General features: G+C 44.2%; 2 protein-coding genes across 2 annotated transcripts in view; one reads left to right on the forward strand and one right to left on the reverse strand.

The window, feature by feature from the left end:
- Window positions 1-16,874, forward strand: part of T265_13739 (hypothetical protein) — a gene marked incomplete at both ends in the record, with an annotated part of 106,726 nt that extends 89,852 nt beyond the window's left edge. The window contains 10 exons of the mRNA XM_009170273.1: window positions 566-754; window positions 1,108-1,317; window positions 2,790-3,101; window positions 3,993-4,345; window positions 5,230-5,536; window positions 6,264-7,439; window positions 11,700-12,221; window positions 12,660-12,962; window positions 15,071-15,473; window positions 16,538-16,874. Of these exons, the coding sequence (XP_009168537.1) occupies window positions 566-754; window positions 1,108-1,317; window positions 2,790-3,101; window positions 3,993-4,345; window positions 5,230-5,536; window positions 6,264-7,439; window positions 11,700-12,221; window positions 12,660-12,962; window positions 15,071-15,473; window positions 16,538-16,692 (3,930 nt within the window). The remainder of the gene's footprint in view (window positions 1-565; window positions 755-1,107; window positions 1,318-2,789; window positions 3,102-3,992; window positions 4,346-5,229; window positions 5,537-6,263; window positions 7,440-11,699; window positions 12,222-12,659; window positions 12,963-15,070; window positions 15,474-16,537) is intronic.
- A 2,487-nt stretch (window positions 16,875-19,361) lies between these two features.
- T265_05270 (hypothetical protein) overlaps window positions 19,362-23,773 on the reverse strand; it is a gene marked incomplete at both ends in the record, with an annotated part of 29,729 nt that continues 25,317 nt past the window's right edge. The window contains 2 exons of the mRNA XM_009170245.1: window positions 19,362-19,458; window positions 21,250-21,699. Of these exons, the coding sequence (XP_009168509.1) occupies window positions 19,409-19,458; window positions 21,250-21,699 (500 nt within the window). The remainder of the gene's footprint in view (window positions 19,459-21,249; window positions 21,700-23,773) is intronic.

Genomic DNA, 23,773 nt, shown 5'->3' on the forward strand with positions numbered 1-23,773 from the left:
ATACTATAGACGGACCGTGTCCTATGGATTTCTAAGCCATGTCTACTTCCCACATCAACTCTGGATAAGAATACACCCAGTATTCCTCCTCAGTTCACTGCACAACAAAATTCAGTCGATGCAGTAAGCTGACAAAGACCAGATAAACTATGATTGATTGTCGAACTGTAATTGATTCTAATAAACCCAGGAGGTGAGAATTTATCTCGTCTTAATACTATGGATCCACACGTAGATATTTGGACACCTAAATAATTCAGAGCAGCGAAGCGGGCTAGAGTTGAAACCTCAACGAAATCACATGAGACCTCTTGATCAGCAGACCAAAGCTCTCGTGCTTTTTATGGTATAACTTGAACTGCAAATAAATCACAGTTGACTCGGTCTACTTTTAGACAGAATGTCAGATGTCTTATAGAAACCTTCAACTACTTGCGCAGAAAAATTTCTGTCTAAGCGCTAAGGATTATGTTCACTCAAAGTTTGATGGGTTTTGTGAATCTGTTCCTTCTGTTATTACAAGGGATGAGTTTGTTTATCGCGCGATTTTCTTTATATTTTCAAGGTCATGGAAGCAGTCATGATTCTTCGTGGTGCCGAGCCGACTTGGGCCGAGTCACGGCGACAGTTGGGAGAACAAGATTTTATTAAACAGCTCGTCAACTTCGACAAGGACAACATCAATGATCGAACTTTGAAGAAAATTGGACTCTACTGTGCTCAAGATGATTTTCACCCGGATGTCGTTGGGAAGGTAAGCTAAATGTTCATAATATCTTCGAATGACAGGCTCTTCTCGGTCAAAGTGACGCTCGAATTGAGTGGGAATATAATTAACAATATGGTAGACTGATATATACATGGAAAATAAAAAGTTACCAACATGACCGTTTATAATCACCGGGTTGGCATGGCCACTGACTTCAAAACCGAATCGTTTACTAGTACATGATGCAGGGCACTGTGTTATACCATCCGAACTACAAACAGATATCCATAACAGATTGTCTCCAAATAAGTCCTGGACAAATGAACAAATGTTTATTCGAATCCTCGCTCTTCGACTGGTTTAATTTCTCTTCTTTTTCAATCACCATCTTATTTTAGGTCTCAACTGCTGCGAAGTCTCTCTGCATGTGGGTCCGCGCAATCGAGGTCTACGGGCGTGTATACCGGGTGGTTGAACCCAAACGACAACGGTTGCAACAGGCTGAAGCAGTACTGCGTGAGAAACAGGAAATGCTTGCTGCAGCACAAGCAAAATTAGACGAAGTGAACGCTCAAATGAGACGTTTGCAACAGGAGTACAACGAGAAGGTGAGTAAGCATCAGGCAACAGTTTGTGGTCATAATCCTGTGTCAGCCTATATACACGACCAGTTGAGAAGTGAACAGGGTAGATTTATCGCCGTTTGAGTCAACAATGGCTATTAAGGGCGCACTATAATACTATGTTACCAGATCCTCACAAGACGAGTTAATCAAACAAGCAACTAAGCATTGAGACTAAATATCAGGATTTGTTAGGATCACTCTCCCGTACAGAAAGTTCTTTTTTTCACATAGATTTGTTGAATGTGCTTTACAACTTTGATAGCGGATGAGACTTGGACCATCTCCAACCTCAACATTAAGATGACATAGTTCATCAGTATACTTTCTTGGGTAAGTCGACTCTATGCTTTGAATAACGATGATGGAAATCCCTTCTAGTTGGAAGTGCTCATGTTCAGCTTCTACGTGTCCTCAAGGAGGTAGGTAAGAGCGGACTTGTGTGGCCTCAACGTCGACAAAATAACTCAACATGGTATTCAGTAACGAAGTTGAAGTCCGAGCGGCACGTGTTTCGGGAAGAACTATTGCAGTCCGATTGTGAGTTGAGTTCGCTATGAGTCACTTCAAGCAGTCCCTCAGACATGCAATCTACTGTCATGAGTCCCTAACCATTATCCCATGGTCGGCAAATTCAGATTGGAACACTGAATATTTCGGTGACACTTACTACCCCACTTCCTCGAAATTCTGACCTGATAGCTGTCAAGTGAATATCCTAACCACTCGAAATATGGTGTCAGGAGTGCTCTTCATGATCATCTTCGCATAGGTCAGTGTACACAAGCTACTGTTAAACGTAGTATGTTCGTTGGATGTGACCTGAGTCCGGCTCATGAGTGATTCGGGAGCATCTATAACTGAGTTTAACTCTAATAGCGTCTTCATCTGAACCCGAAAATGACCCTTGCCTCAATATACTATTAGAAGTAAATGCTTTCGTACAGACGAGACTAAATATTGGAAAATTCTAGTTAACTCTAAAATCTTTTTCCGATATGAGACTCACGGATAGTGCGACTGCAAGTTTCTCCCTCGTGTACGCTGTAGAATCCAGGCCCATACTGGGCTGAGCTACATACGCTAAGGGTCTGCCCTGCAGCCTGTTTAATCGAGCTTATACACGAGTTTCATTTAAAAAAGAATTGCCAGCGTCTAGTTTTGAGGAGACGTGTTTGTCCGCACTTCGCATCTTACAGGGAACGAGAATAAGCCGTGGCAGTCAGCAAGCTCGCCGTTGTCCAACCTATTTCCAGCAAGCCCAAACGGATTCCTCCTCATTTTTTTCTAGATGGAACAGAAAGAAGAACTTCGATAGCGTCTAGTTTTGAGGAGATGTGTTTGTCCGCACTTTGCATGTTACAGGGAACGAGAATAAGCCGTAGCAATCAGCAAGCTCGCCTTTGTTCAACCTATTTCCGGCAAGCCCAAACGAATTCCTTCTCATTTTGTTCTAGATGGAACAGAAAGAAGAACTTCGACTAAAAGCAGAACATACCGAGAAAATGTTGGATCGAGCCAGCAAATTGGTCAGTGGACTGGCTGGTGAAAAACTTAGATGGGAAAGCACCGTGGCTGATCTATCGGCTCGCATTGAACTACTACCCGGAGATTGCCTTCTGGCTGCTGGGTTCCTGTCCTATATGGGACCATTTTTGAGTGAGTATCGTGAGAAGCTGGTACGAAATTGGCTGACTTTAGTTCGCGCGGAAGCTGCTCCTGCTTCGGACCCATTTGTATTCACTGAATTCTTAGCGGATCCAACACAGGTCAGTATGTTTTCTAACATTTTGAGGATAGAAAGTAATCATGTTTGTCCTGAGAAATACTTTGCATCTGAAATTTTCTGATGAGACTTTGAACGTGTTGGGTTAGAGAAAAGGAGGCTTAGCATTGTGGAAAGGTGTCTGGAAAGTATGGTATAAAAGCTTTCATGCCATGCTCTGTAGCTGAAATTTCATTCACGCAAATGATACAACATGATTTTGGTCGAAAATTATCTGAAAGAAAGGGGATCAACCATAAGTACAGTGTTTCAAAGAACTGCTACGAGTGGTATTTGTTCACCAGTCGGATCGAACAGTCTCAGAGACAGTTGAGGTCAGATTCACTAGCGATCTCCTCTGCTTGTCATTCGGAGCACAACACTGGTACCATGGATAGCAGAACTCACGCTGAATGAATTGTCACAGTAGCGCTTGGAACAAGAGCAGCAGTTAACAGTGCCGCCAGTCAAGCTTTTGGGGAGAGGGCGGAACGGTATGTTTTAGAATATCTTCGAAAGATAACGAAAATCTTGGACATAAAAACGATACAGGAACCTACCGAGGGTAAAACTGAGGTCGTCAGACATCGAAACCAGATTTGAGTATTGCAGGGAACAGCTCACAATGGTAGCATAATTCAATACGTCAACTACAGTTCATGACGATAATCGATGGACAAGGTGAACATGGCCTAGTTTCGACACCCACTTTAGTTCGTTTTACAACGAGCAAACTAATGGCTACCTAGTGTAACATCTGTGCGGCAGAGTTATACAGAAAGGTCAGGGGAAGGATAACCATTTCACCTATCCAATTGAACAGACGTGGTGTGTTTCCTGTGGACAGAAAATTTTCGTACGATGTTCCCAACTCATTCATATTTACTTTGACCAGGTGAGGGAATGGAATCTCCAGGGCTTACCAAGAGATGGCTTTTCGGTTGAAAACGGTGTCATCGTCACACGAGGCTCTCGTTGGCCTCTCATGGTTGATCCCCAGTGTCAGGCTCAGAAGTGGATCAAATCAATGGAAGGAAAGGCGCTAAGAGTGATCGATTTGCAGATGCCAGATTACATTCGTGTTCTGGAAACCGCAGTTCAGTTTGGCCAACCAGTTCTGATGCAGAACATTCACGAGCATCTGGATCAAGCCTTAGATCCAGTGTTGAAGAAATCGCTTGCGAAAATTGGTGGAGTGCTGATCATGCGTTTGGGCGATAAGGAAATTGAATATAACGAAAACTTCAGGTTGGTAGCCACAGAGATGCGATCATTCATGGGTTGTCTGTTTCTCATTTACTTTACATCAGCCATCATCAGCGACTGATGTAAAAATAACCGTATGAAATGTTATCTCTACGTTGATCATGCAGTGTGAAATCAGAGGTCACTAGCTTAGTGGTTCGGTGCTGATCAGTGTTTGTGAACAGAGTTGGACATCTAACCACATCATCACAGGTAACCACTTATGTAGCGTACTCCCCGAAGAGTTAAGAATATTGAGGGTATTCGGCTGAATACTATTGGTGATCACATGGTACCGAGGTCAACAGCAACGGTCGTTCACTGCTGTGTCAAGCGGTCGTTAACCTAGTCTCTCTGCTCACCAATCCACGCTCCAGACAAAACCGCCCTTGTGCTGTCTCTTTCACTAACCATCCACCTCCTACTCACATTTATGTCTTACGTTGCAACACTACATTCGTTCACAGAAGCTACAGAATAGATTATTCTTCTAGGGTGCATTCAAGGCATCAAGAGCCGTTGTCTACAGCCTTCCTCTACTTCACGCCACGAGAAATATCACTCGAAATGGCCCTGGCTTTGAAGGTTCACAACAACCACTTCCATGTACCTAAAGTGTTGGCTATGCGACTACATGGCGCTGACTGCAAATAAAGCGATACCCGGGTCAACTAGCTAAACTTACCTGTATAGACAGTTTAGATTGTTAACGTTTACGCTTAAGCGGAACGCCGAGCAGGAAGATGCCGACTTGAGTGTTTTGGTTCCTTTTACAGCCAAGAGCACCATACGAAGTAAAATTCCCAAAAAAACTTATGTTAAGCATATGGTTCCAGTTCACAGTAACTTGTCAAGTTGAGAACACTGAACTTTCACCTGGTTCACAGGTTCTACCTGACGACCAAACTACCCAACCCTCATTATGCACCCGAGGTGTGTGCCAAAACGACTGTTGTGAACTTCGCCGTAAAACAACAAGGTCTTGAGGCTCAACTTCTCGGAATTGTTGTGAGAAAGGAACGACCAGAATTGGAAGAACAAAAAGACAATCTGGTCATCGGTATCGCAGCCGGAAAACGGAAATTAACCGAACTGGAAGATGAAATTCTTCGACTGCTGAATGAAGCACAAGGATCTCTGCTGGATGATGAACAGTTGGTGAATACACTACAGACTTCTAAAATCACATCAACAGTGAGTGCTCTCTTACCCTCGCCTCTTTGAAGACTAATTAAATGGCCAATAGATATTTATACAAGATACTTTTCTGATTGACAGTTCGAGTATCATGTGAGGTTACTTGATTTGGATTTCACTTACACGACAAATCTCTCAAGCTCTGTTGAGTGTTATCTGGTCCATATAACTCATCGTTAGCCTATGAAAGCCTCACTAAGCCAATCCGTTTCTGAAAGTTCATGTCACAGGTAACGCTACTTACGATTTCAAGACCTAGAACAGAGCTTATGAAAGAGAACATCATCAAAGGTCACGAGTTCGTTGTTACCTGAAATAGCCAAACTTAAGTCACAATGGAACAAATTTTACAGCCCATCCAGCTTCCAGGTTGTAACTAGCAGTTCAGTAATTACTAAAACTCGACAAGCTAGAACGACATCTTATGCTCATGCCATACGTAATCGGTAATTAAAAAACATTATCAGCCTCTTGTAATGGCTGTGGTCCATAGAGGACAAGTATGGGTAGTGGGCAAACATTTTCAAACAATGTCTACTAAAAGAAATGGAAACTTCTTTCCAAAGTGCGTTTATTGTACATGGGATGAACTGAATTGCTGTGTAGGTTATCTTGTGTGCTGGTTGTGTAAAACCGGTCGCTACGACCTTTCGGTTGGCGATCTCGTGATTCATTTACAAAACTTAGATATTCATCTAGGTGACTTTGTTTTTTTTTGTTGTAGGAAGTGACGGAGCAGTTGCAAGTTGCTGAAAAAACCGAAGTTCAGATTGATACAGCTCGGGAAGGTTACCGGCCATGTGCAGAAAGAGCTTCCATTTTGTTTTTCATCCTAAACGACCTTGGGCGGATCGATCCCATGTACCAGTTTGCCTTGGATGGATACATTGATTTGTTTCACCTTAGTATCGACAAAAGCCCTCGTTCGGGTAAACTAGAAGATCGCATCGTCCATTTGAACGACTACCACACATACGCTGTATATCGTTACACGTGTCGCGGTCTGTTTGAACGCCATAAACTGCTATTTTCATTCCAAATATGTGTCAAAATTTTAGAAGCTGCGGGAAAGCTCAATCAAGACGAGTATAACTTCTTCTTGCGGGGCGGTATTGTACTGGACCGCGATAACCAGCTTGATAATCCATGTAACTCCTGGCTTTCTGAACAGTGTTGGGATAATATTACAGAATTGGACAAACTGCCAAACTATCATGGTCTGGTTACATCTTTCGAACAGTATCCACGTGACTGGCACATGTGGTTTACTGCAGCAGAGCCGGAGACCAGTCCACTTCCAGGCGAATGGGACAACACAACGAACGAGTTCCAGCGTATGCTGATTGTGCGTTCCTTGCGACCGGATCGTGTTGCATTTTGTGCCACATCATTCATAACAAGCAACCTGGGCAGTCGATTCGTTGAACCACCAGTACTAGATATGAAGCAGGTCGTTGAGGATAGCAACACACGAACCCCACTGATTTTTGTACTATCCACGGGTGTCGATCCAACCAGTGGTTTGCTCCAGTTGGCTGAAAACTGTGGAATGGGAAAGAAGTTTAATGCTTTATCTCTGGGACAAGGTCAATCTCCGATCGCCACACGTCTCGTGCAAGAGGGTGTTCACGACGGGAACTGGGTGTTCCTAGCAAACTGCCATCTATCACTTTCATGGATGCCACAATTGGACAAGATTGTTGAACGACTGGGTTCGGAAGAGACCCATCCGGAATTTCGACTATGGCTATCGTCCAGCCCGGATCCACAGTTTCCAATATCCATCCTCCAGGCAGGAATTAAAATGACTACTGAGCCACCGAAAGGACTGCGCTCCAATATGAAACGGCTGTACCATTTGATAAAGGCAAGTTACAATGCGGGTTTCCGATGTTTCATAGTTTAGTAGAACCTGAGTGGTTATCACTACCTGGCAAGCGACTCGGAGACATATGTTTCTGAAATTTCGAAGTTGTTCGGTAAGAGTAATAACAGAGTAATAGGTCGTTGAGAATCTGAGTGATGTACTATACATTTACGATGAATGCTCCATCGGGCGACACAGTTGATAAATCTTCCTTGTCACAGGAAAGGCAGCCAGCGCAAACTTATGAAACGAAGAAAAAATACTGGTTAGAACCACCACCCTCTGAAATTTGTTCGGTGGGTGTGGATGAGACGCCAGTCGACGAAAACAGGGATGCGCTCAGGGGTATGGACCGGTTTACCGAACATGACAACTATTGTCGTAGTAACATCAGTATTAAACGATCAATCCTTGGCACCGGAGACAATGATGAGGAAATCCGTAGATGAATTTGCACAAACTGTCCTTAATAAAATAAGTTCTGGTGCTCTCGGATGTGAATAGAAGTTGATCCGGTTCGGGTGAATAACGAAAACTAGTTACCTGAAAAAACGACTTCTTGTCAAGTATAAATTCGAAGTAAGTCCTGGATCGGTTACCGCCAGCGAACACAGCGTGCTGGTATCACGATGGGAGGCAGCCGCTAATTTACGGAACCTTCTTCGAAATACAGTTCAGTCATAAGTGGTTGGAAATTTAAGCAGTTCATCTTCTGAGTTATGCAGTCTTTCATTTCCAGTAAGCTGGAACAAGAAAGAACACTCACTAACTCACGCGCCCCTATGTCTATGCGTCTTGCTGAGCACGCGTTTCAGACCGGTGCAGGGTCAAAAGTAAGCCTCAACTATCATCATGAAGACCAAACCAAATTATGGAACATGTACTGGAGGCGGCAGTTCACAAGCGCTCTGAGTCAGAAGTTCAACTACTGTGGGTTCTGTCGAATTCACCTGTTTCCTTTTGTCTTCACCTAAACTTGATGACCATAGACCATCTGTTACGTATGCTTTCTTGAGGATTGTCCTTCACTATGCCTCTGTAGTCATATTTCACCGGTTTAATACCAAACTATAGGTCGTTCAGGAGGGTTTGTAAGTGGTTCCTTCTCAAGCTTCTGAAATATTACGTAAGTCTTCCAGCTGAGATCCACTTGACCTTCAATGTGCTTGGCTGCGGATGTAAAGTGAATAAGTAAGAGCTACTCACACTGCTGTTCAGCCTCCCGTAGCTGAACGTTTAAATGTCGAACCAGTAGCCGCAATGTCGTGAATGTGAAACTCTCTGAGTTTTGTGAGATGATGGTGATGATTCCCAGTAAGGGTGAGAAACTTGTACAGGGCGTCTCGGTAAAGATTGATTTCATCTACATGATTAAATTTTAGTTGTGAACTGAATATTTTGGTAGACCTGGATCAATGGATGTGAGGTAACCCGAATTTGTGGGTTGTATATGGTTTGCCAACATTTTTCGTCTTCTGTGAAAACCAAACATGCGTTACGAGTGCGGGATGGAGGCTACTGGCGTAGAGTATACCAAACTGTCCACTGATATTGCTGAAGCTGATTCACCTAACTGTCAGCTAATAGGCGACATTTAGTTCAAAGTTGCGCAAAGCCTGAAGACGCTGTCAGAGTCGTTAGCCAACCGAAGTAAAGTGGCCAAAGTAAAATAAGGAAATGAACGATTGCTCAACAATCATTTGATAGCATTTTCAAACATCAGCAGCTCGCATATTCATTGACTGGAAGGCTTCCAAGCATTGAAGATCCAATGTAATGACTGAACGTCCAGTCTTGGTAACCCAACCGTTGTTATCCGTGAAGCCTACCAAAGTTCATCATACAATGCTCTGCGAAAGGCGTTGATCGTAACTGGGACGAGATCACTACAGCTGTGGACAACCTTGGAAACTCTGCTTGTGTTTTCGAGCGCGTACACAGAAATCGTCGGAACATTAACCGTTAACTTCTGACGCAATACTCTGTATCCGCCTGGGCTCAGAAAATAATTCGGTTAAACGGTCTGTAAGATATCGTCCTAAACGAGGCTTACGTATGAACGGACAAGAATGGCGGAACCAGAATGTTAAACAATAAGGGATACTGGTGTAGTCTGGAAGAAAGAGATCGTTTCAGCTAATCCGCAAAACCAGATTCAAGAGAACATCCATTGAAAAACTAATATATAACAAAAGTCGGTGTTGAAATCGCTGGGCGAAATGGTTTCAACAACAGTTTAGCTGACCCCTTTTCTCTAAGCCCCGCCTCATTCACCAAACCTGTTCAAATTACCTTACGATCTGTAAGTTTAGATAACTCTCATTTTATGAAGCCCAGACATTCTTTCCTGAGCCGCCACCGGCCTGTTGCACCATACGAGATTCCACCAGAGTTATTAAAAAAAGATTATGGGTCTGTATCCTGATACAAATAAATTGTCTGTGCCCATTCGATTACGAAAGCAAGCTCCAGAGAATTGGGAGCAGTCGGTCCCAGCCCCTTTGACAAAAAGTTTCCAGAAGCAAGTGCGACAGTCATAGAGGTGTAAAACTTACTCCTGTTATAACATGACTACCAGTCCAACTAGGGAACGTGAGAGGCAAAGTAGGATTTCGGCTATTCAAGGGGCACATTGATCACATTATTACACTTCGTGGAATATTCAAGAACCGCCACGCACGCCGCCGCCGACCAACAATCGTTGCATTACTTTAGTTCAGGGGAGTCTCTGACTCTGGATAGAACGACTAACTGTTCTACATATATCTAGCGAAGCCAAATTCCGACAAAGTTTGTGCGTACACTTCGTACTCAATGTTGCAACGATTCTGGTTGTGTAAGAGACTACAATGAACTGCTCAAAGGTTTCCTAACAAGCAGAATCCATCGTGGTCGCTTTGTGCTCTACTTTGTTCAATTCAGTCACTGTTATGATCAGGGAAGGCACACACCAAGGACCCATCAGTCTAGCGGTCGAAATGGCATCCGGACTTGCATTACGCGGACGCTATCATTTTTAGTCGATGACCATCGGTCGGCACACTCTTTTCAGAACAGAATATTTTACACATTCAAAGTGCACAGTCCTCACCCCTTAAACCCTTCTGGTAGTGTCTGAGTTTTCTCCGAGGTTTACATATCCCGCCGGTTGCGACGATTTTACTCTGACAGGAAAAGTAAATGCATGCAGCATCGAAGCGTCAACAAGGATTGCTAAATTGCTTCATTTACGGCCTCAGAAGCCAAATTCACTGAAGCTAAAAGGATATATATAAAAGGTAACTTAATGAACAGTCATGGTTTATGATTCCGAAACTTGACCACCCGATCTAAAGACCTCAGGCGTCTTCCAACATTTGATCGTCCGTAGCACAGCAAATATTGGTTGACTATAGTATGTCTGCAACAAAATGCTGCGTAGGTGAACACATGATGAATAAAAATTGCTAGGGCAGTAAATAAACCCTATGATGTTCAGGTCGTCGGGACTACCCATGCACAATCAGTAGCTACCGGCAAAGAGTTGTCTTACATCCAAACCTTCGCTGGAAAAAATTCTACGAACAGGCCATGACATGACAACGCGAAATGAAAGCATACTGAAAGCATTCCCGCACCTATCCGACTGAGATCCCGGTGATTTCCCTGGAGTTTAGTTAGAAACCCTATGGGACACGGCACGTACTGCTGTCAATTCTTACTGACGGCCTAGCTCAGATCCGCCTGTTGCACTCTGGGTTTGTGTTGGGTGGAGTTCACAAAGTATGTTGGGTCATTCATTAACGACGTCGTACACAGTGCTCAGATGCGTCCATTTAATCATCGTTCAGAGGTGTGGACACCTTTCACTTGAACGCTCTGCAAGTAGTGTTTTTTTTAGCTTAAATCCACGTTCTTTCACTTTCTCTTTAGCTTGCATGATAGTTGAGCGCTGATGCATTCCTGTTGATGGTGATTAGTTATGATAGAGTAGAATGAGGTTTGTTTCCTGACGGATGAGCTTGCTGAAAACTCACTGGAAAATACACTGTGATATTTCGAATATCGTACCAACTGAAACGGGAAACGGCCTTCTTGGAGAATATTCAGTTGAATAGTTGCATAATGGGGAAACTCTGTTAAGTTTTCTGTCAACACCACGTTATTTTGCCAAGGACTTTATTTAGCCAGAATGAAGTATTGTTCCACTTCTTTGATAACAGCTTCCGTCAATCGAATCGTAACCAAAAACAGCGAATTGGCCAAATCCCTAGACAGTCAGTTTGACACCATACTTCTTTATATCTCTTCCAGGAGGATCAGTTCACAACCTGCCACAAGCCGGAAAAGTACAAAAAGCTTCTGTTCTCTCTCTGCTTTTTCCATTCCATACTGCTGGAGAGACGTAAATTCCTGATGTTGGGCTGGAATATTCCGTACGAATTCAACGACTCCGATTTTGAAGTGTCAGAACATTTGCTTACAAACTATCTCGATCAGTATGAGGAGACGGCTTGGGATGCTCTCAGATATTTGATTGCTGATATCAACTATGGTGGCCACGTGACAGATGACTGGGATCGACGCTTGTTGACTACCTACATCACGGACTTCTTCAAGGAGGATGTACTCAAAGAGACATTTTACAAGCTGACCCCCTTGCCATACTATTACATCCCACGAGATGGTACTCTGAATGCCTATCGGGAGTTTGTTTCGATGCTTCCACAAATGGATCATCCAGAGGCTTTCGGTCAGCACCCGAACGCAGATATCACGTCGCAAATTCAAGAGACACGGATGCTATTGGACACCCTACTTTCACTTCAGCCACAGGTAAGCCATTATACCGGCTGTCTGTTGTACTGCTAGTTTTACCCGGAAAAAAACCGTGGTTTCTAACCAAAATGAAGTGCAGCGATAGAATCGGTCGACGTTGTCTTTTTTATTCTAAAATGATTAATTTTGTTTGCCACTGGACTTTTCCTTGCCCGATATTTCTTGCACATGTATTCAACTCTGAAAATAACCAACAAAGTGAGTAGTTGTAAAGCAATATCATTCGTTTCAGTTGAATTTCAGCAGGCTAGAATTGACCCATCTGTAGTTGAACAGTTGTTGCCCAAAACCGCTATCGAGTGTACTCGAAAATCGTTCCAGGTCTGAAGAGTTGTCAGGACCAAACCCTTACTGTTAACGTATGCATATGTAACCGGTGGGGTACACCACTACTCTCGTTTGCAATTTCTGCTGATCGTATTCTATTTCCTGCAGGTCTCCACGAGCGCCGGAGTGTCCAGAGAAGAATTGGTACTGGAACTGATTGAAAATCTCCAAAAACAAATCCCTGAGAACATTGACTATGAGGGCACGGTCAAAATCTTCGCCAACGACCACAGTCCACTGGTTGTGGTTCTGTTGCAAGAGATTCAACGATACAACGCCTTATTACATAAGATGCGCCGGGATTTGACTGATCTGAGCAAGGGTATACAAGGTTTGGTTGTGATGTCTTCTGAACTTGAAGACATTTTCCTATCAATCTTCGACGGTCGCGTGCCGGAATACTGGAGCAAAGTAAGGTTTCGGCTTACCTATTTACGGATCAGCTCTGACCATATGAATTTTCTTCACTTTGGTACAGCCATATGGTTTGTGAGAGTACAGTGTCTTGAATGACGCTGGTTTGCGGGTCTGCAAAGAAGTAACTTCAGGCTCTTGGAAATAATGCGTGGCGTTCATTCACGCTGCCCTCCTAATCTCCCCAATGAAAAGCTCATTGACCGTTCGTATTTATACACCATTTTATCAGCTCCCGTCTCCAATGCGCAGCTATCTACCTCACGTCCCCAAATCATCGGCGGACGAAACTATGGCAACTAGAACCACTGTACGGCAAGCATGCTGTTTTTACAGCTGGTGATTATGATGATGTCTCCGGTGCACAGTTATCCCCTCCCGATTTCCCATCAGTAGTCAACTGCCGGTAACCATTGTGCGGCTAACACCCGAAGCACACATCAACTATACCATTCTTCACTGGCCAGGTTATGGTTGTCGAATATCGAGGCAGCGAGTGTGGTACCGCGCACTGTTTGAGAAAGACTGATGGTAGTCAATGACATGATTATGAGCTGTGTAAGCTTCACTGCCTAGCAAAATTAGCTAACAACGCCTCCCAGTTTGAGGGGTGACAGCCCTCATCGGTGTTTGATAGTACCTTTTGAAATGACAACGTGTTGCAGTAAATGCCGAGACTAAATCAACCAACCGGTTGACCTACCCTGTTTTTTCAAATCATTTAATTCCATTCGGTTGTCTCCACATTTCGATTTTTCGACACTTTCTTTTCGTCCACAGCCATCCAACTTACTTGCAGCACAAGCAAAGTGTTCACAGACCCGACTTAGCACTGGAAATGAGCTCTCATCTTTACTGCGTCGCTATCCACTCATTCTCTAAGTCATCCATGAATGAAAGTGTCACTGTTGCAAAAAACACACGATCTTCATCCGGTTTAAAGCTGGTGACGTAGATATTACCTAAGCTGTGTTAAGTAAGTATTAATTTAAGTATCCTGGAAACAATAAGTTATTCCATATTTGAACATCCTGAAAGGGTGAGCTAGCACATCTGAGTCGTACCGTTCCTTTGCCAACTGAACACCAAACTTCCACTCATGACTTCACGCACCAGTGTGCATTTGATCGCGGCCACGTAACCAAATACATCTGTTTAGTGGGCGCACTAAATCAGATGAGGGTGTCTGAGAGCCGTAAAGATTTGCTAAAAATCAACATGTGTGAAAAAAAGTTACGGTGGTTTGGGAGGCTACATGGCCAATCCAAAGGTTTTACTCAGCGGATCAATGGTACCATTTTCCCAGCTCACAATGATACATGGGCTGCAGCTGTTCTCCAGAACAGAAACCGATGACACCGGATAAATCACTTGTGCTACAAAACAAAAAAACCTTCACAAATCCTCTGCATGCATCTGCATGGGATCCATGAACAAGAACCGTTTGCAAACATCAAGCACGGTTACTTTGTTCGGCAATTTATTTATCCGACACTTCTAGGAAAAACCAAATGAACGGATGAATACTGTCGCTTGAGATATTCACCAACCCAATGCTCTACACGATGACCACCCTCATGGATCGCTCGGGCTGATATCCGCGATAACGAATTACCCTTCCTTTCATGGAGATGGAGATCCCTCACCTTCTTTGCAGGTTTCCAGGTATCCCTGATCCTTGAATCCCCATCAAACTTGCTTCATATTACAACACGATGGAATATATGTGGAGTTAAACATCCACCTAAAGACTGAGGCAAGTAAACGTGATCCGAAAATGAATATCTAATCTGTGGCGGTTGAGCATCACGTGACTGCAATGAGTTTGCAAACGAACGTTTCACTCATTGTGTCTAACGAAACTGAAGGAGATTCGGGAATCACACCTATGTGATGTACCCAAAACAAGGTGAAAACTAGCAGGTTGTCGACAGGCTTGTAAGTGGTATCACATCACGGAAGAACTAATATTAGTTACATGGTACAACTCAGGGAAGAATTATACCAGTTAATCCCCCAACAAAATGCTCTAACCACTGTTCTGGTGATAGCCAAGTCATTCAAGCAGTCAGCATCATCCACGTCTTTCTAATTTCTCTATTCAGACATACTGTTCACTCAAACCACTTGGTTCCTGGGCGAGGGATATGGCGGCGCGCGTGGAAATGTTTTCAAAGTGGGCACGGACGGCCCATCCTCCGAAAGCATTCTGGATTGGTGCCTTCACTTTCCCCACAGGATTTCTTACTGCAGTCCTCCAAACCGCAGCCCGTCAGAACAATGTCTCAGTAGACAGCCTTAGCTGGGAATTCACAGCGCACACAACAATGGATGTGAACACACTTCCAACACCCAAAGACGGTGTATTCGTCTGCAACTTATACTTGCAGGGTGCCGGTTGGGACAGAAAGACAGGCTGTTTGGTAGAAGCTACTCCGATGCAGTTGGTTTGTGCCATCCCGCCCATTCACTTTAAACCTGTGGAAAATAAGAAGAAATCCTTAAAAAGTAAGAAAACGGGGGATGTTATTGTTTGTTCTGTCAATTTAGTGAAGCAGCTACCCAGCGAACAGTGATCAGGTTCGTTGGAACATTCGGGGTTTGCTAGCTACGTGCAGACGTTCGAACAGAATCATTCAAGTTTCTTTTTCGAGAAAGTGAGGCTCCCTATCGGATACATCTAATCTTTTCTAAGAGGAACTCACTCTTGAAAGGGAACAACCTAATAGGGTGACAACATTAGTGATCAACAAGAGCCGGCAGTGTATGGGATCCGTGGCCAGTGGAATAACCGTGAGTGACCACGTGATTCGGGTCGCCCGCGGGCTTTAGCCAGATGATGCGAACAACATTCAGATCTCTACATTATTCGTCACGAGCGTTGAAGCCAGTGTCAGCACCTAGCAGTAGAACAGTGTCGAAAACTCGTCGCCATTGTAAACTGTATGAAGTGAACTCATTGGTCAGACAGCTTGCCTCGAATTTCCTCGTACTAGTTTGGTTTGAAAGAGTAATTAGTATTCGCTGCTGACTTCCCTACTCTACTGAACACATCATTCATACTTTCGGGATTTTTGGCAGTATAAATTTCATCATGTATTCACTTACCCCTGAAGACACCACCATTGCCTCTGTTTGATTCGTGAAACAATTAAATAAAAGGTGCGATTACGGTACCACGTGTTTCATTTTTTCCTCCTCAGATATTTACGTTGCACCTTGTTACTATTATCCCAACCGCGCCGGAACCTCAGACAGAGTGTCAGCACCTAGCAGTAGAACAGTGTCGAAAACTCGTCGCCATTGTAAACTGTATGAAGTGAACTCATTGGTCAGACAGCTTGCCTCGAATTTCCTCGTACTAGTTTGGTTTGAAAGAGTAATTAGTATTCGCTGCTGACTTCCCTACTCTACTGAACACATCATTCATACTTTCGGGATTTTTGGCAGTATAAATTTCATCATGTATTCACTTACCCCTGAAGACACCACCATTGCCTCTGTTTGATTCCGTGAAACAATAAATAAAAGGTGCGATTACGGTACCACGTGTTTCATTTTTTCCTCCTCAGATATTTACGTTGCACCTTGTTACTATTATCCCAACCGCGCCGGAACCTCAGACAGACCTTCCTTCATGATCGGAGTGGAGTTGAAGACCGGAGAGAAGCCGCCAGAACACTGGACCAAACGAAGCACAGCATTGCTTATGAGCCTCGATACATAACCAACCACGACATTCATTTTATCCGGATTTCACTTTCTCAAGTGCCTTGATCTCGGCCACAGTCAGCTGAACACAATGAACTGTTTGACGAACGATTTTCTCATTTTTTTGTTGCTCAATGTTGACCTAGGGTTCAAATGTATAGTGTCATACGGTATTGTATCAGTAAAAAAAGTAAAATCACCCTTGTATGTTTGCTTATGCAGAGTATTAGGAGTAGAGCCACTCAGCTATCTAACTGTCATGCTATCCGAAGGAAGCACGAGGACTTGGATACTACGGGGTTGCCTAAGCCTGGACAGGGCAAATCGAGAGGCAGAGGTTGGGTTCGAACCACGGGCCTTCTGGTTGGTAAATTCGCGCTCTAACCACCGAGTACGACTAGTAATTTGCACTCGCTGGCTAGGAACCGGTCGGGGTTGCATTTGACCAAAATGGGCATTGTAGTTTGTCTGCGAAAACAGTTGGGGGACGCTTGTTCGGCTGAAGGACCAAACACAAAAAAGGGGGGGCGTATCTGATCCGTAGAAATATGACTGCGTAAATGAAGGGGGTAACAGCATTGCATTTATTACACCAGTTACTTGGTGGTGTTTTGACATTCAGGATGACATTCTGAGGGCTGTGTGAAGCCTTCGCTAGTGGAAGTGCGAGGTCTTTCCACTCATCCTGACATCAAGCACATTCCTAACCCACTTCAACAGACGAAACACGAATGGGCTCCACCGACAAAATTGCTGTGCTAATCGCTTTGAAGCACCGGGAGTAACCTTGCGCTTCAAGCATACTCAGTACGGTTAAAATGCACACACGTTGTCCCAGCACAGAAGTGCAATCTCAATAATATTTATCGTTTCGTATCTGTACGGCCAATTCAGGCGGCAATCATACTGACTATGTAATGAGGTGATTGTCTTCCAGGCAGTCGTGTTTTCACTGCACTCCCATAAACCAGTCTATCTGGTCAATTGCTGTCTGAGTTCAATTCAAGTGGAGCCAACTGAGCTCCTAATTTTCATGTATCGTCACGGTCGAAATGTTGACCGATATCCCGCGTTTAGCATGCCTGCCAAACAGTCACGTGGACGTCGTCACAGTTGGCTATAAGACACGTGCAGGTTGTACCTTAGCTGTAGTTACCATAGATTCGTTACCTCAAGTGCGAACTCAAAGTTTGACAGTTTTGTGGAGATCGAGTAGGTTTATCCCAGAATCAGATAATTGAGTTCACTTCGACCAACTGAGAATTCTACGCGAATTAAATACGGGTTCGAGAAATACAGTGTTGCAACAGAACACAGCGAATTCTCCAGGAAATTCTTGGTCTCTTCGAAACGGTCACAGGCATATACGCTATTCTAGGGTCAAGATAAGGATTCGAATACAAGAAAGTCAAGAGAAAGGCGACTGGACTACTTTCACTGGCTCCAACAGTTAATGCGTCTCGTCCAAGCGACCATATAAGTCTCAAGAAAGCATTGTGCCACCCGCCATCGATTCCCTGGTATGTACTTGAAAAGAACGAAGTACTTGGGTTTTCTTCAGATGGTTTTTGTTGCCCACTTCTGTCAACTGTCAGAGGTGGGGGTTAGCTAGTTCTGCTTAAATTGGGAATTTGTCCTGACCTTTGCTGTATTTTCTGTTATCACACGTCTATAACCTCAGACTTCGCCGAGCAATTGAATCTATTTTTTTAGAGCATCAGAAGACCAGCGATGACACCTGTTTCGAATACACGAACTCGGTGTCACAGTATTCAGATACAGTGTGGCCCTTGTACACGGAATTCAGACATTTGGAATGCAAACTAAAGCCACAATCGAAATCTAGGTGAACTCCTGTTACTGGTCGGTGCATTCAACAATCAGTCCAGTTTGCTTACACTCCTTTCGTTTACAACTCACTTGGACTTGCAGTTCAGTTGCAGTGAGCAACTGTGATCTGTGAACCAGGATAGAGTATCTTTCGTTGTCGTGGATGGAGCTAGCCTTGTATTGAGGTCAGTGGTTTAATGTAGACATCAAATGGTTTGAGAAATTCCAACTCAATAGTACATGAGCTAAGGCTTGGATACATCAAACCCTCTGCCCAAGAGAGGGTAATGTGTAAAGATGAGAGTGCTCCGTCCCTCTTGAAAGGAATCACACAATGGAAGGAAGACGACTAGTGTGGATTCCAATAGGGAACTGATTCTCTTTAGAAAGATCGCCTGAAGATTAGAATCACGCCTCTGAGTCTCCCATAAATAAGCAAAGATAAGCAGCCAAACCAACGGTGGCCGATCCTATTCTGGTGAACTAGTTTCACATTTGAGGTGATATGTTTACACAAAAACGGGTGACTGACCGGCTTTCTCCCGGAGTTTCGGCTGATTTCTACGCAGTCATGTTGAATGCAGCCAACCTGAGGCTCGGCCTTTTACATACGGAGTGAGCAAAACCCAAAGTGGCTTAATTGTTAGGTTTTGGGAAAATTCCCGTTGGTTTCACTGCATGAAATTTTTTAAAGTTCACCTAAAGCGTATCTTCTGAGGTTCACTTGTCGAAAAGAGTGAGGCCACGAAAGACTACAACGTGATACTAGCAAAACATTCTCCCATGGAAAAATTCAGTGGCTAGAGCCGGTGAATTTCAACTGCCATGGATCCACAAAGAAGAAAAACGGGACTCGCGAGAAGAGTTTAATAAAGTCCAATATATACAATTTCTAAGGAAATTCAAGTGTCCCATAATCGTTTCGTCGCCACAAACCAATGTTCGTGTTTTCCTGTGGCAAAAACAACGGAAAACAGTGAATAGTTGCTGTTGTTAAGTATACACCGGATGTAAAATGATCTGGAAACGCTATTCACCAACAAACAAAGCACAGAAGCCAGGGAAACGAGTGACAATAGGCTGTCTGGAACCTGGGATGGTGACATGTCGTTCAGCTTAATCACCCACACCTGGTTATCCTCATAACGACAGCAGCGGTCGCCTTTACTGACCATGGATAGCGGACGCGATGAAGATTGATTTCGCCGAACCGAGTTGCTCTACACGACCGATACAGAACCATAAGGTGGGGTATCCCCAACAATAGCAGAGTAACGTATAAACTGTTTAAAAAAGAAGTTTAACTATGCGGTTTGATGAGAAAACGCACTCCCCAACTACGACAAACCAACGTGGTAGTGAGTTACGTCAATGAATAGCGTAGCTGAATACTCCCCAATCAGTCTTATGAGTGTTCAGTGATGAAATGAACAAAGTTTGCAACATAACTTTTGTTCCGGGATGTTGATGTGGTCTACGAATAAATCGAGCAGAAGGTGCTACAACTTGCCATTCTGGGATCCAGCATAGATATCAAGAAATAATATAGTTTACTGTAGTACAGCCAATACAACTACCAGCTGATGCTCAAAGTATACACTTATAAGTGAAACCCTTCAGCTGTAGCACCTTTTCGGAAGTACGAGACCTGAAATACTGCCAACCCTAGACAAGGGTAGTTGGAACGCAGAGGTTGGGTTCGAACCATGGACCTTCCAGTCAGTAAGTATACGCCTTGACCACTGAGCTATTTCGATCTCCCAGCTATGAGTAGCATTACGCGCATTCCTCATTACAAGGACGTCTTTAATCAGCTGTCTTCTGTCTTTTGACTAACAGTCGGCACCCAAATATGAATGACACATGTGGAATTTAAAATCTTACAGAATTCAATTGAGAAGTGACTGTCAAGGGAAGCAATAAAGGAATAATGGGGAAAACTTGTTCCCTAGACTAATAAGCGGTATGGATGTGCGAGGAAGCAGTAGTTGGATATTTGACCTGAGTGTAGCAGGACCGGATTAAAACCGTTACGGGTTGGAAGTGCAGTTCTGGGTTCTGATGATGTCAGTTACTCCATTTTAGTGAACAGTCGAAGATAATTTACTGGAACTCAGGCTGTAGAAAATCAAGGTGGAGTTGAACAGTTTGGGGTTCGACATAGCATAGTGCCTAATGAATGGAACTATGAATAAGCTTGAAGATTTCATTCCCGTGTGAAAAAGATTCCTTTCTTGGATACAAAAAGTGGACAGTGTGCAGAGATCCACTTTTATTACAAAGGTCCGTCATCTGCAGCAATTATTATGAAGGTTGTGAGAAATTAGATCGCATGCGGAAGAATCCGTTAGCGTTAGCGAATTTCGTTCAACTTGGGTTCAAATAGAATATAAGATTGACGGAAACCCAGGGACTGCGCCAATCCGGTGAGCTACAAGAAGGGCGAAACTGCTGACGGGTTATCGAGAAGTTTCCAGCAACCTTATTAGCAGTGCTCCTTCAAGTGCACACTTTTGTCGGTGCTACTTCTACAACAATGAATCTTTAATCCCATCATCATGGCTTTAAACTCAGACGACTGATGTTAGACACCGATGTTGATGAACACCAGTGCAGACACTTGAAGTGATTTTGGCCGGAAAAATATTTTTTTCGTCCAATTCAGTCAAAATGGGGACTCAGAGAAAGCCAGTGGAATGCAGCTGTTAACGGATTAATAGATCGAAAAATTCCAAAAGCTCACCAAGTTTGAGGATACTTAATCCAAGACGGGCTTCGCAGCGTCCAACAGCTTCCTGGAGTAACTGGCAGACGGTGAGATCCACAGTCAAGTGATCGTCAGAAGGGTGTTGGACAGACTTCAGAGCGTTATTCGGTTTGAACAAGACTACATCGTTCATCGTCACACCTTTTCGTAGGCAATTGGTTACATAACTGGATTCAGAATCAGCGGAGGTAGCCGTTCGTAGCAGACACCCCAGCCAACGAGAAACACTTTCAATTGACCAATCGACGGGTAACTGACTATGGATGACGGGTACTAACTTCACCGTGGGAGCCAGGTAGGTTCGGAGACAGTCACACTCCTGTTGAGTCAGTTCTTCAGAAATGACTCCGAGAGACGTCTGTTCAGTGGATTTTCTCCGGGGGAAAAAGATGCGTGTAGCCAGTTCAGAAGCATGCAGGGCACTAGCTAAGACAAAGAGAAAATAAGATTGGTTGAAACCTTATCACTACACATGTTGCTATAACTTTTAACCTGAAGTTGAGGCCGTGGCTGGGAATCAACAATTGTGGGATGTACAACGGAATTCAACTAAAACATCCCGATATCGACTGCGGCTGAAATCTTAGAAGAGACACGACTAGCCGGGGGTTGAACTCAAGCATAGGCTTGGGCTCTGTCCGTGGAACAGCGTAACCAAAAACATCTAAGCATTGGATACCAAGCAACACTCTAAAACTGCTCGAAGTCCGGACAAGCATTCATCCTGGTTGAGAGTATAATACCACTGTCAGACTTGAGCTGAAAATGGGCGTCTGTAAGGGATCGAAAGAGGTGGAGGATGCGAATAGCCCTGGAAATGTGCGCAAACTATTCCAGCTGATACGCACAACAGACCCAGAGAGGCTTCTGCTGAGCGAAACAACCAGTGGTAAGAAAGAGCGCTGGAATCGTTTGGTTGGGTACAACAAATCAACTGGCCACCTGCAGTTGTACAGCCGGATTACCGGCCTGCAACGCATCCTTGGACAGTGAAGTTGGAATACGCGATGGCTTCCGAAAAACACTGTCACTCAAGTTGCTGGTTTTGACGAACTCCCGCCAGCTCTGTTTAAGGATGGAGCGAAATCCCCAGTGCATGCTTGTCTAGCTCATTTGCTTCTCACCCAACCAACAGGGGTGAGTTGATAGTGGTGTACATCCTCAAAAAGGGTGCTTGCAGAATGTGGTAAGCACAGAGAAAATAGGTTGACTCCCGATGTAACCAGACTGTGTCGCTTATCCTATGTCCTCTTGTGAACGCTCATGAAGACAGGACCATAGAAAATCATGCGGGATTCACGCCGGGGAGGGGATGTGTAGACCACATCACACTCCGTGAAGTGTAAGAGCAACGACATGTGTGTAGGCGCTCTACAATTTTGGTTTTTTATGAATATAAGAGTTTGATTCTGTCGATCGGTCCATGCTTTCCGACAGGCTTGCGAAACAGAGTATACCCCAGAAGTCCATGAATATCATGCGCTCCTTGTATTTACACACTTGTGGATGCGCAAGTGTATGGGGAGCTCTCCGAAGGCTTTCCTACAAGCAATGGTATCCAACAAAAATGCCCACTGTTGTTTAATTTCGTCATTGGTGAGGTAATGAAGTAAACGCTGGGTCTTCAAAACGCAGGTGTTCAGACCTCTACGATCAGGGGTTCAAGACTTGCCCGCGTGGGGTGGAGGATCTGAGACATCTTCAGGTCTTTGAGCACCGATGACCGGAATCGCAACGAGGTGATGGGGTCATGGTGAAGCACAGGCTACTTCACTCAAAGAATGGGTCGAGCATTGCAAGCTAAGCTGGCTGGACCATGCCGAGTCGCCACCTGCTGGGACGAGCGCTATTTTCTGTGCCTGATTCGGAGTGGCGGATACCTAGAGGTGGACAGAATTCGACTTGGCAGCATGGGATGAAGGGTGTTTCTAAAGGGTTGGGTGCTGTACGCTTTCTTGTGCTTGGCTGGAGACACTAAACGGTATGCTGACTAACCGATACAAGTGGCGTGCACTCAGCTAGTCCCCACGTAGATTGTCTGACTGAGGTGAAGGCACCCCGGGTGTTTGTTGTAAACTAGCCCTAGGCCCCCCTTCCTACACGGCTCTATTAAGGTGAGTTTTCAAGCCGGTAAGTTCACCAAAACTAATTCAACGACAAGAACCGGGTTCAACAGCTACTCAAATGTGTCCTATGGGGAGGCCATCAAATCAAAGTAGGATGCGACTAACTTTTATGGATTAAGTCCGTAGAACATAAGTCATTACCGAAAACTCTGAGAACTGGTAGGATCTCTCTCTCTCAAAAAAAAGATTTTGTTGAGGGGAGACAACCTTTCTAAAGAGTTCAGTGTACATTCCTCTCGGACAAAGGCTATTCCTAAGGAAGCGCTAATCAGTTTCTCAGTGACAGTAACACGAAGCACGGATTGTGGGAAAATCCAAAATGAAGCATCCGTGTAGCCACTAGTCCAGTAATAAAGCAGATTGTGAATCGACAT

This window comes from Opisthorchis viverrini (assembly GCF_000715545.1).
Source record: "Opisthorchis viverrini unplaced genomic scaffold opera_v5_99, whole genome shotgun sequence".
In the NCBI taxonomy this organism is placed as follows: Eukaryota; Metazoa; Platyhelminthes; class Trematoda; order Opisthorchiida; family Opisthorchiidae; genus Opisthorchis; species Opisthorchis viverrini.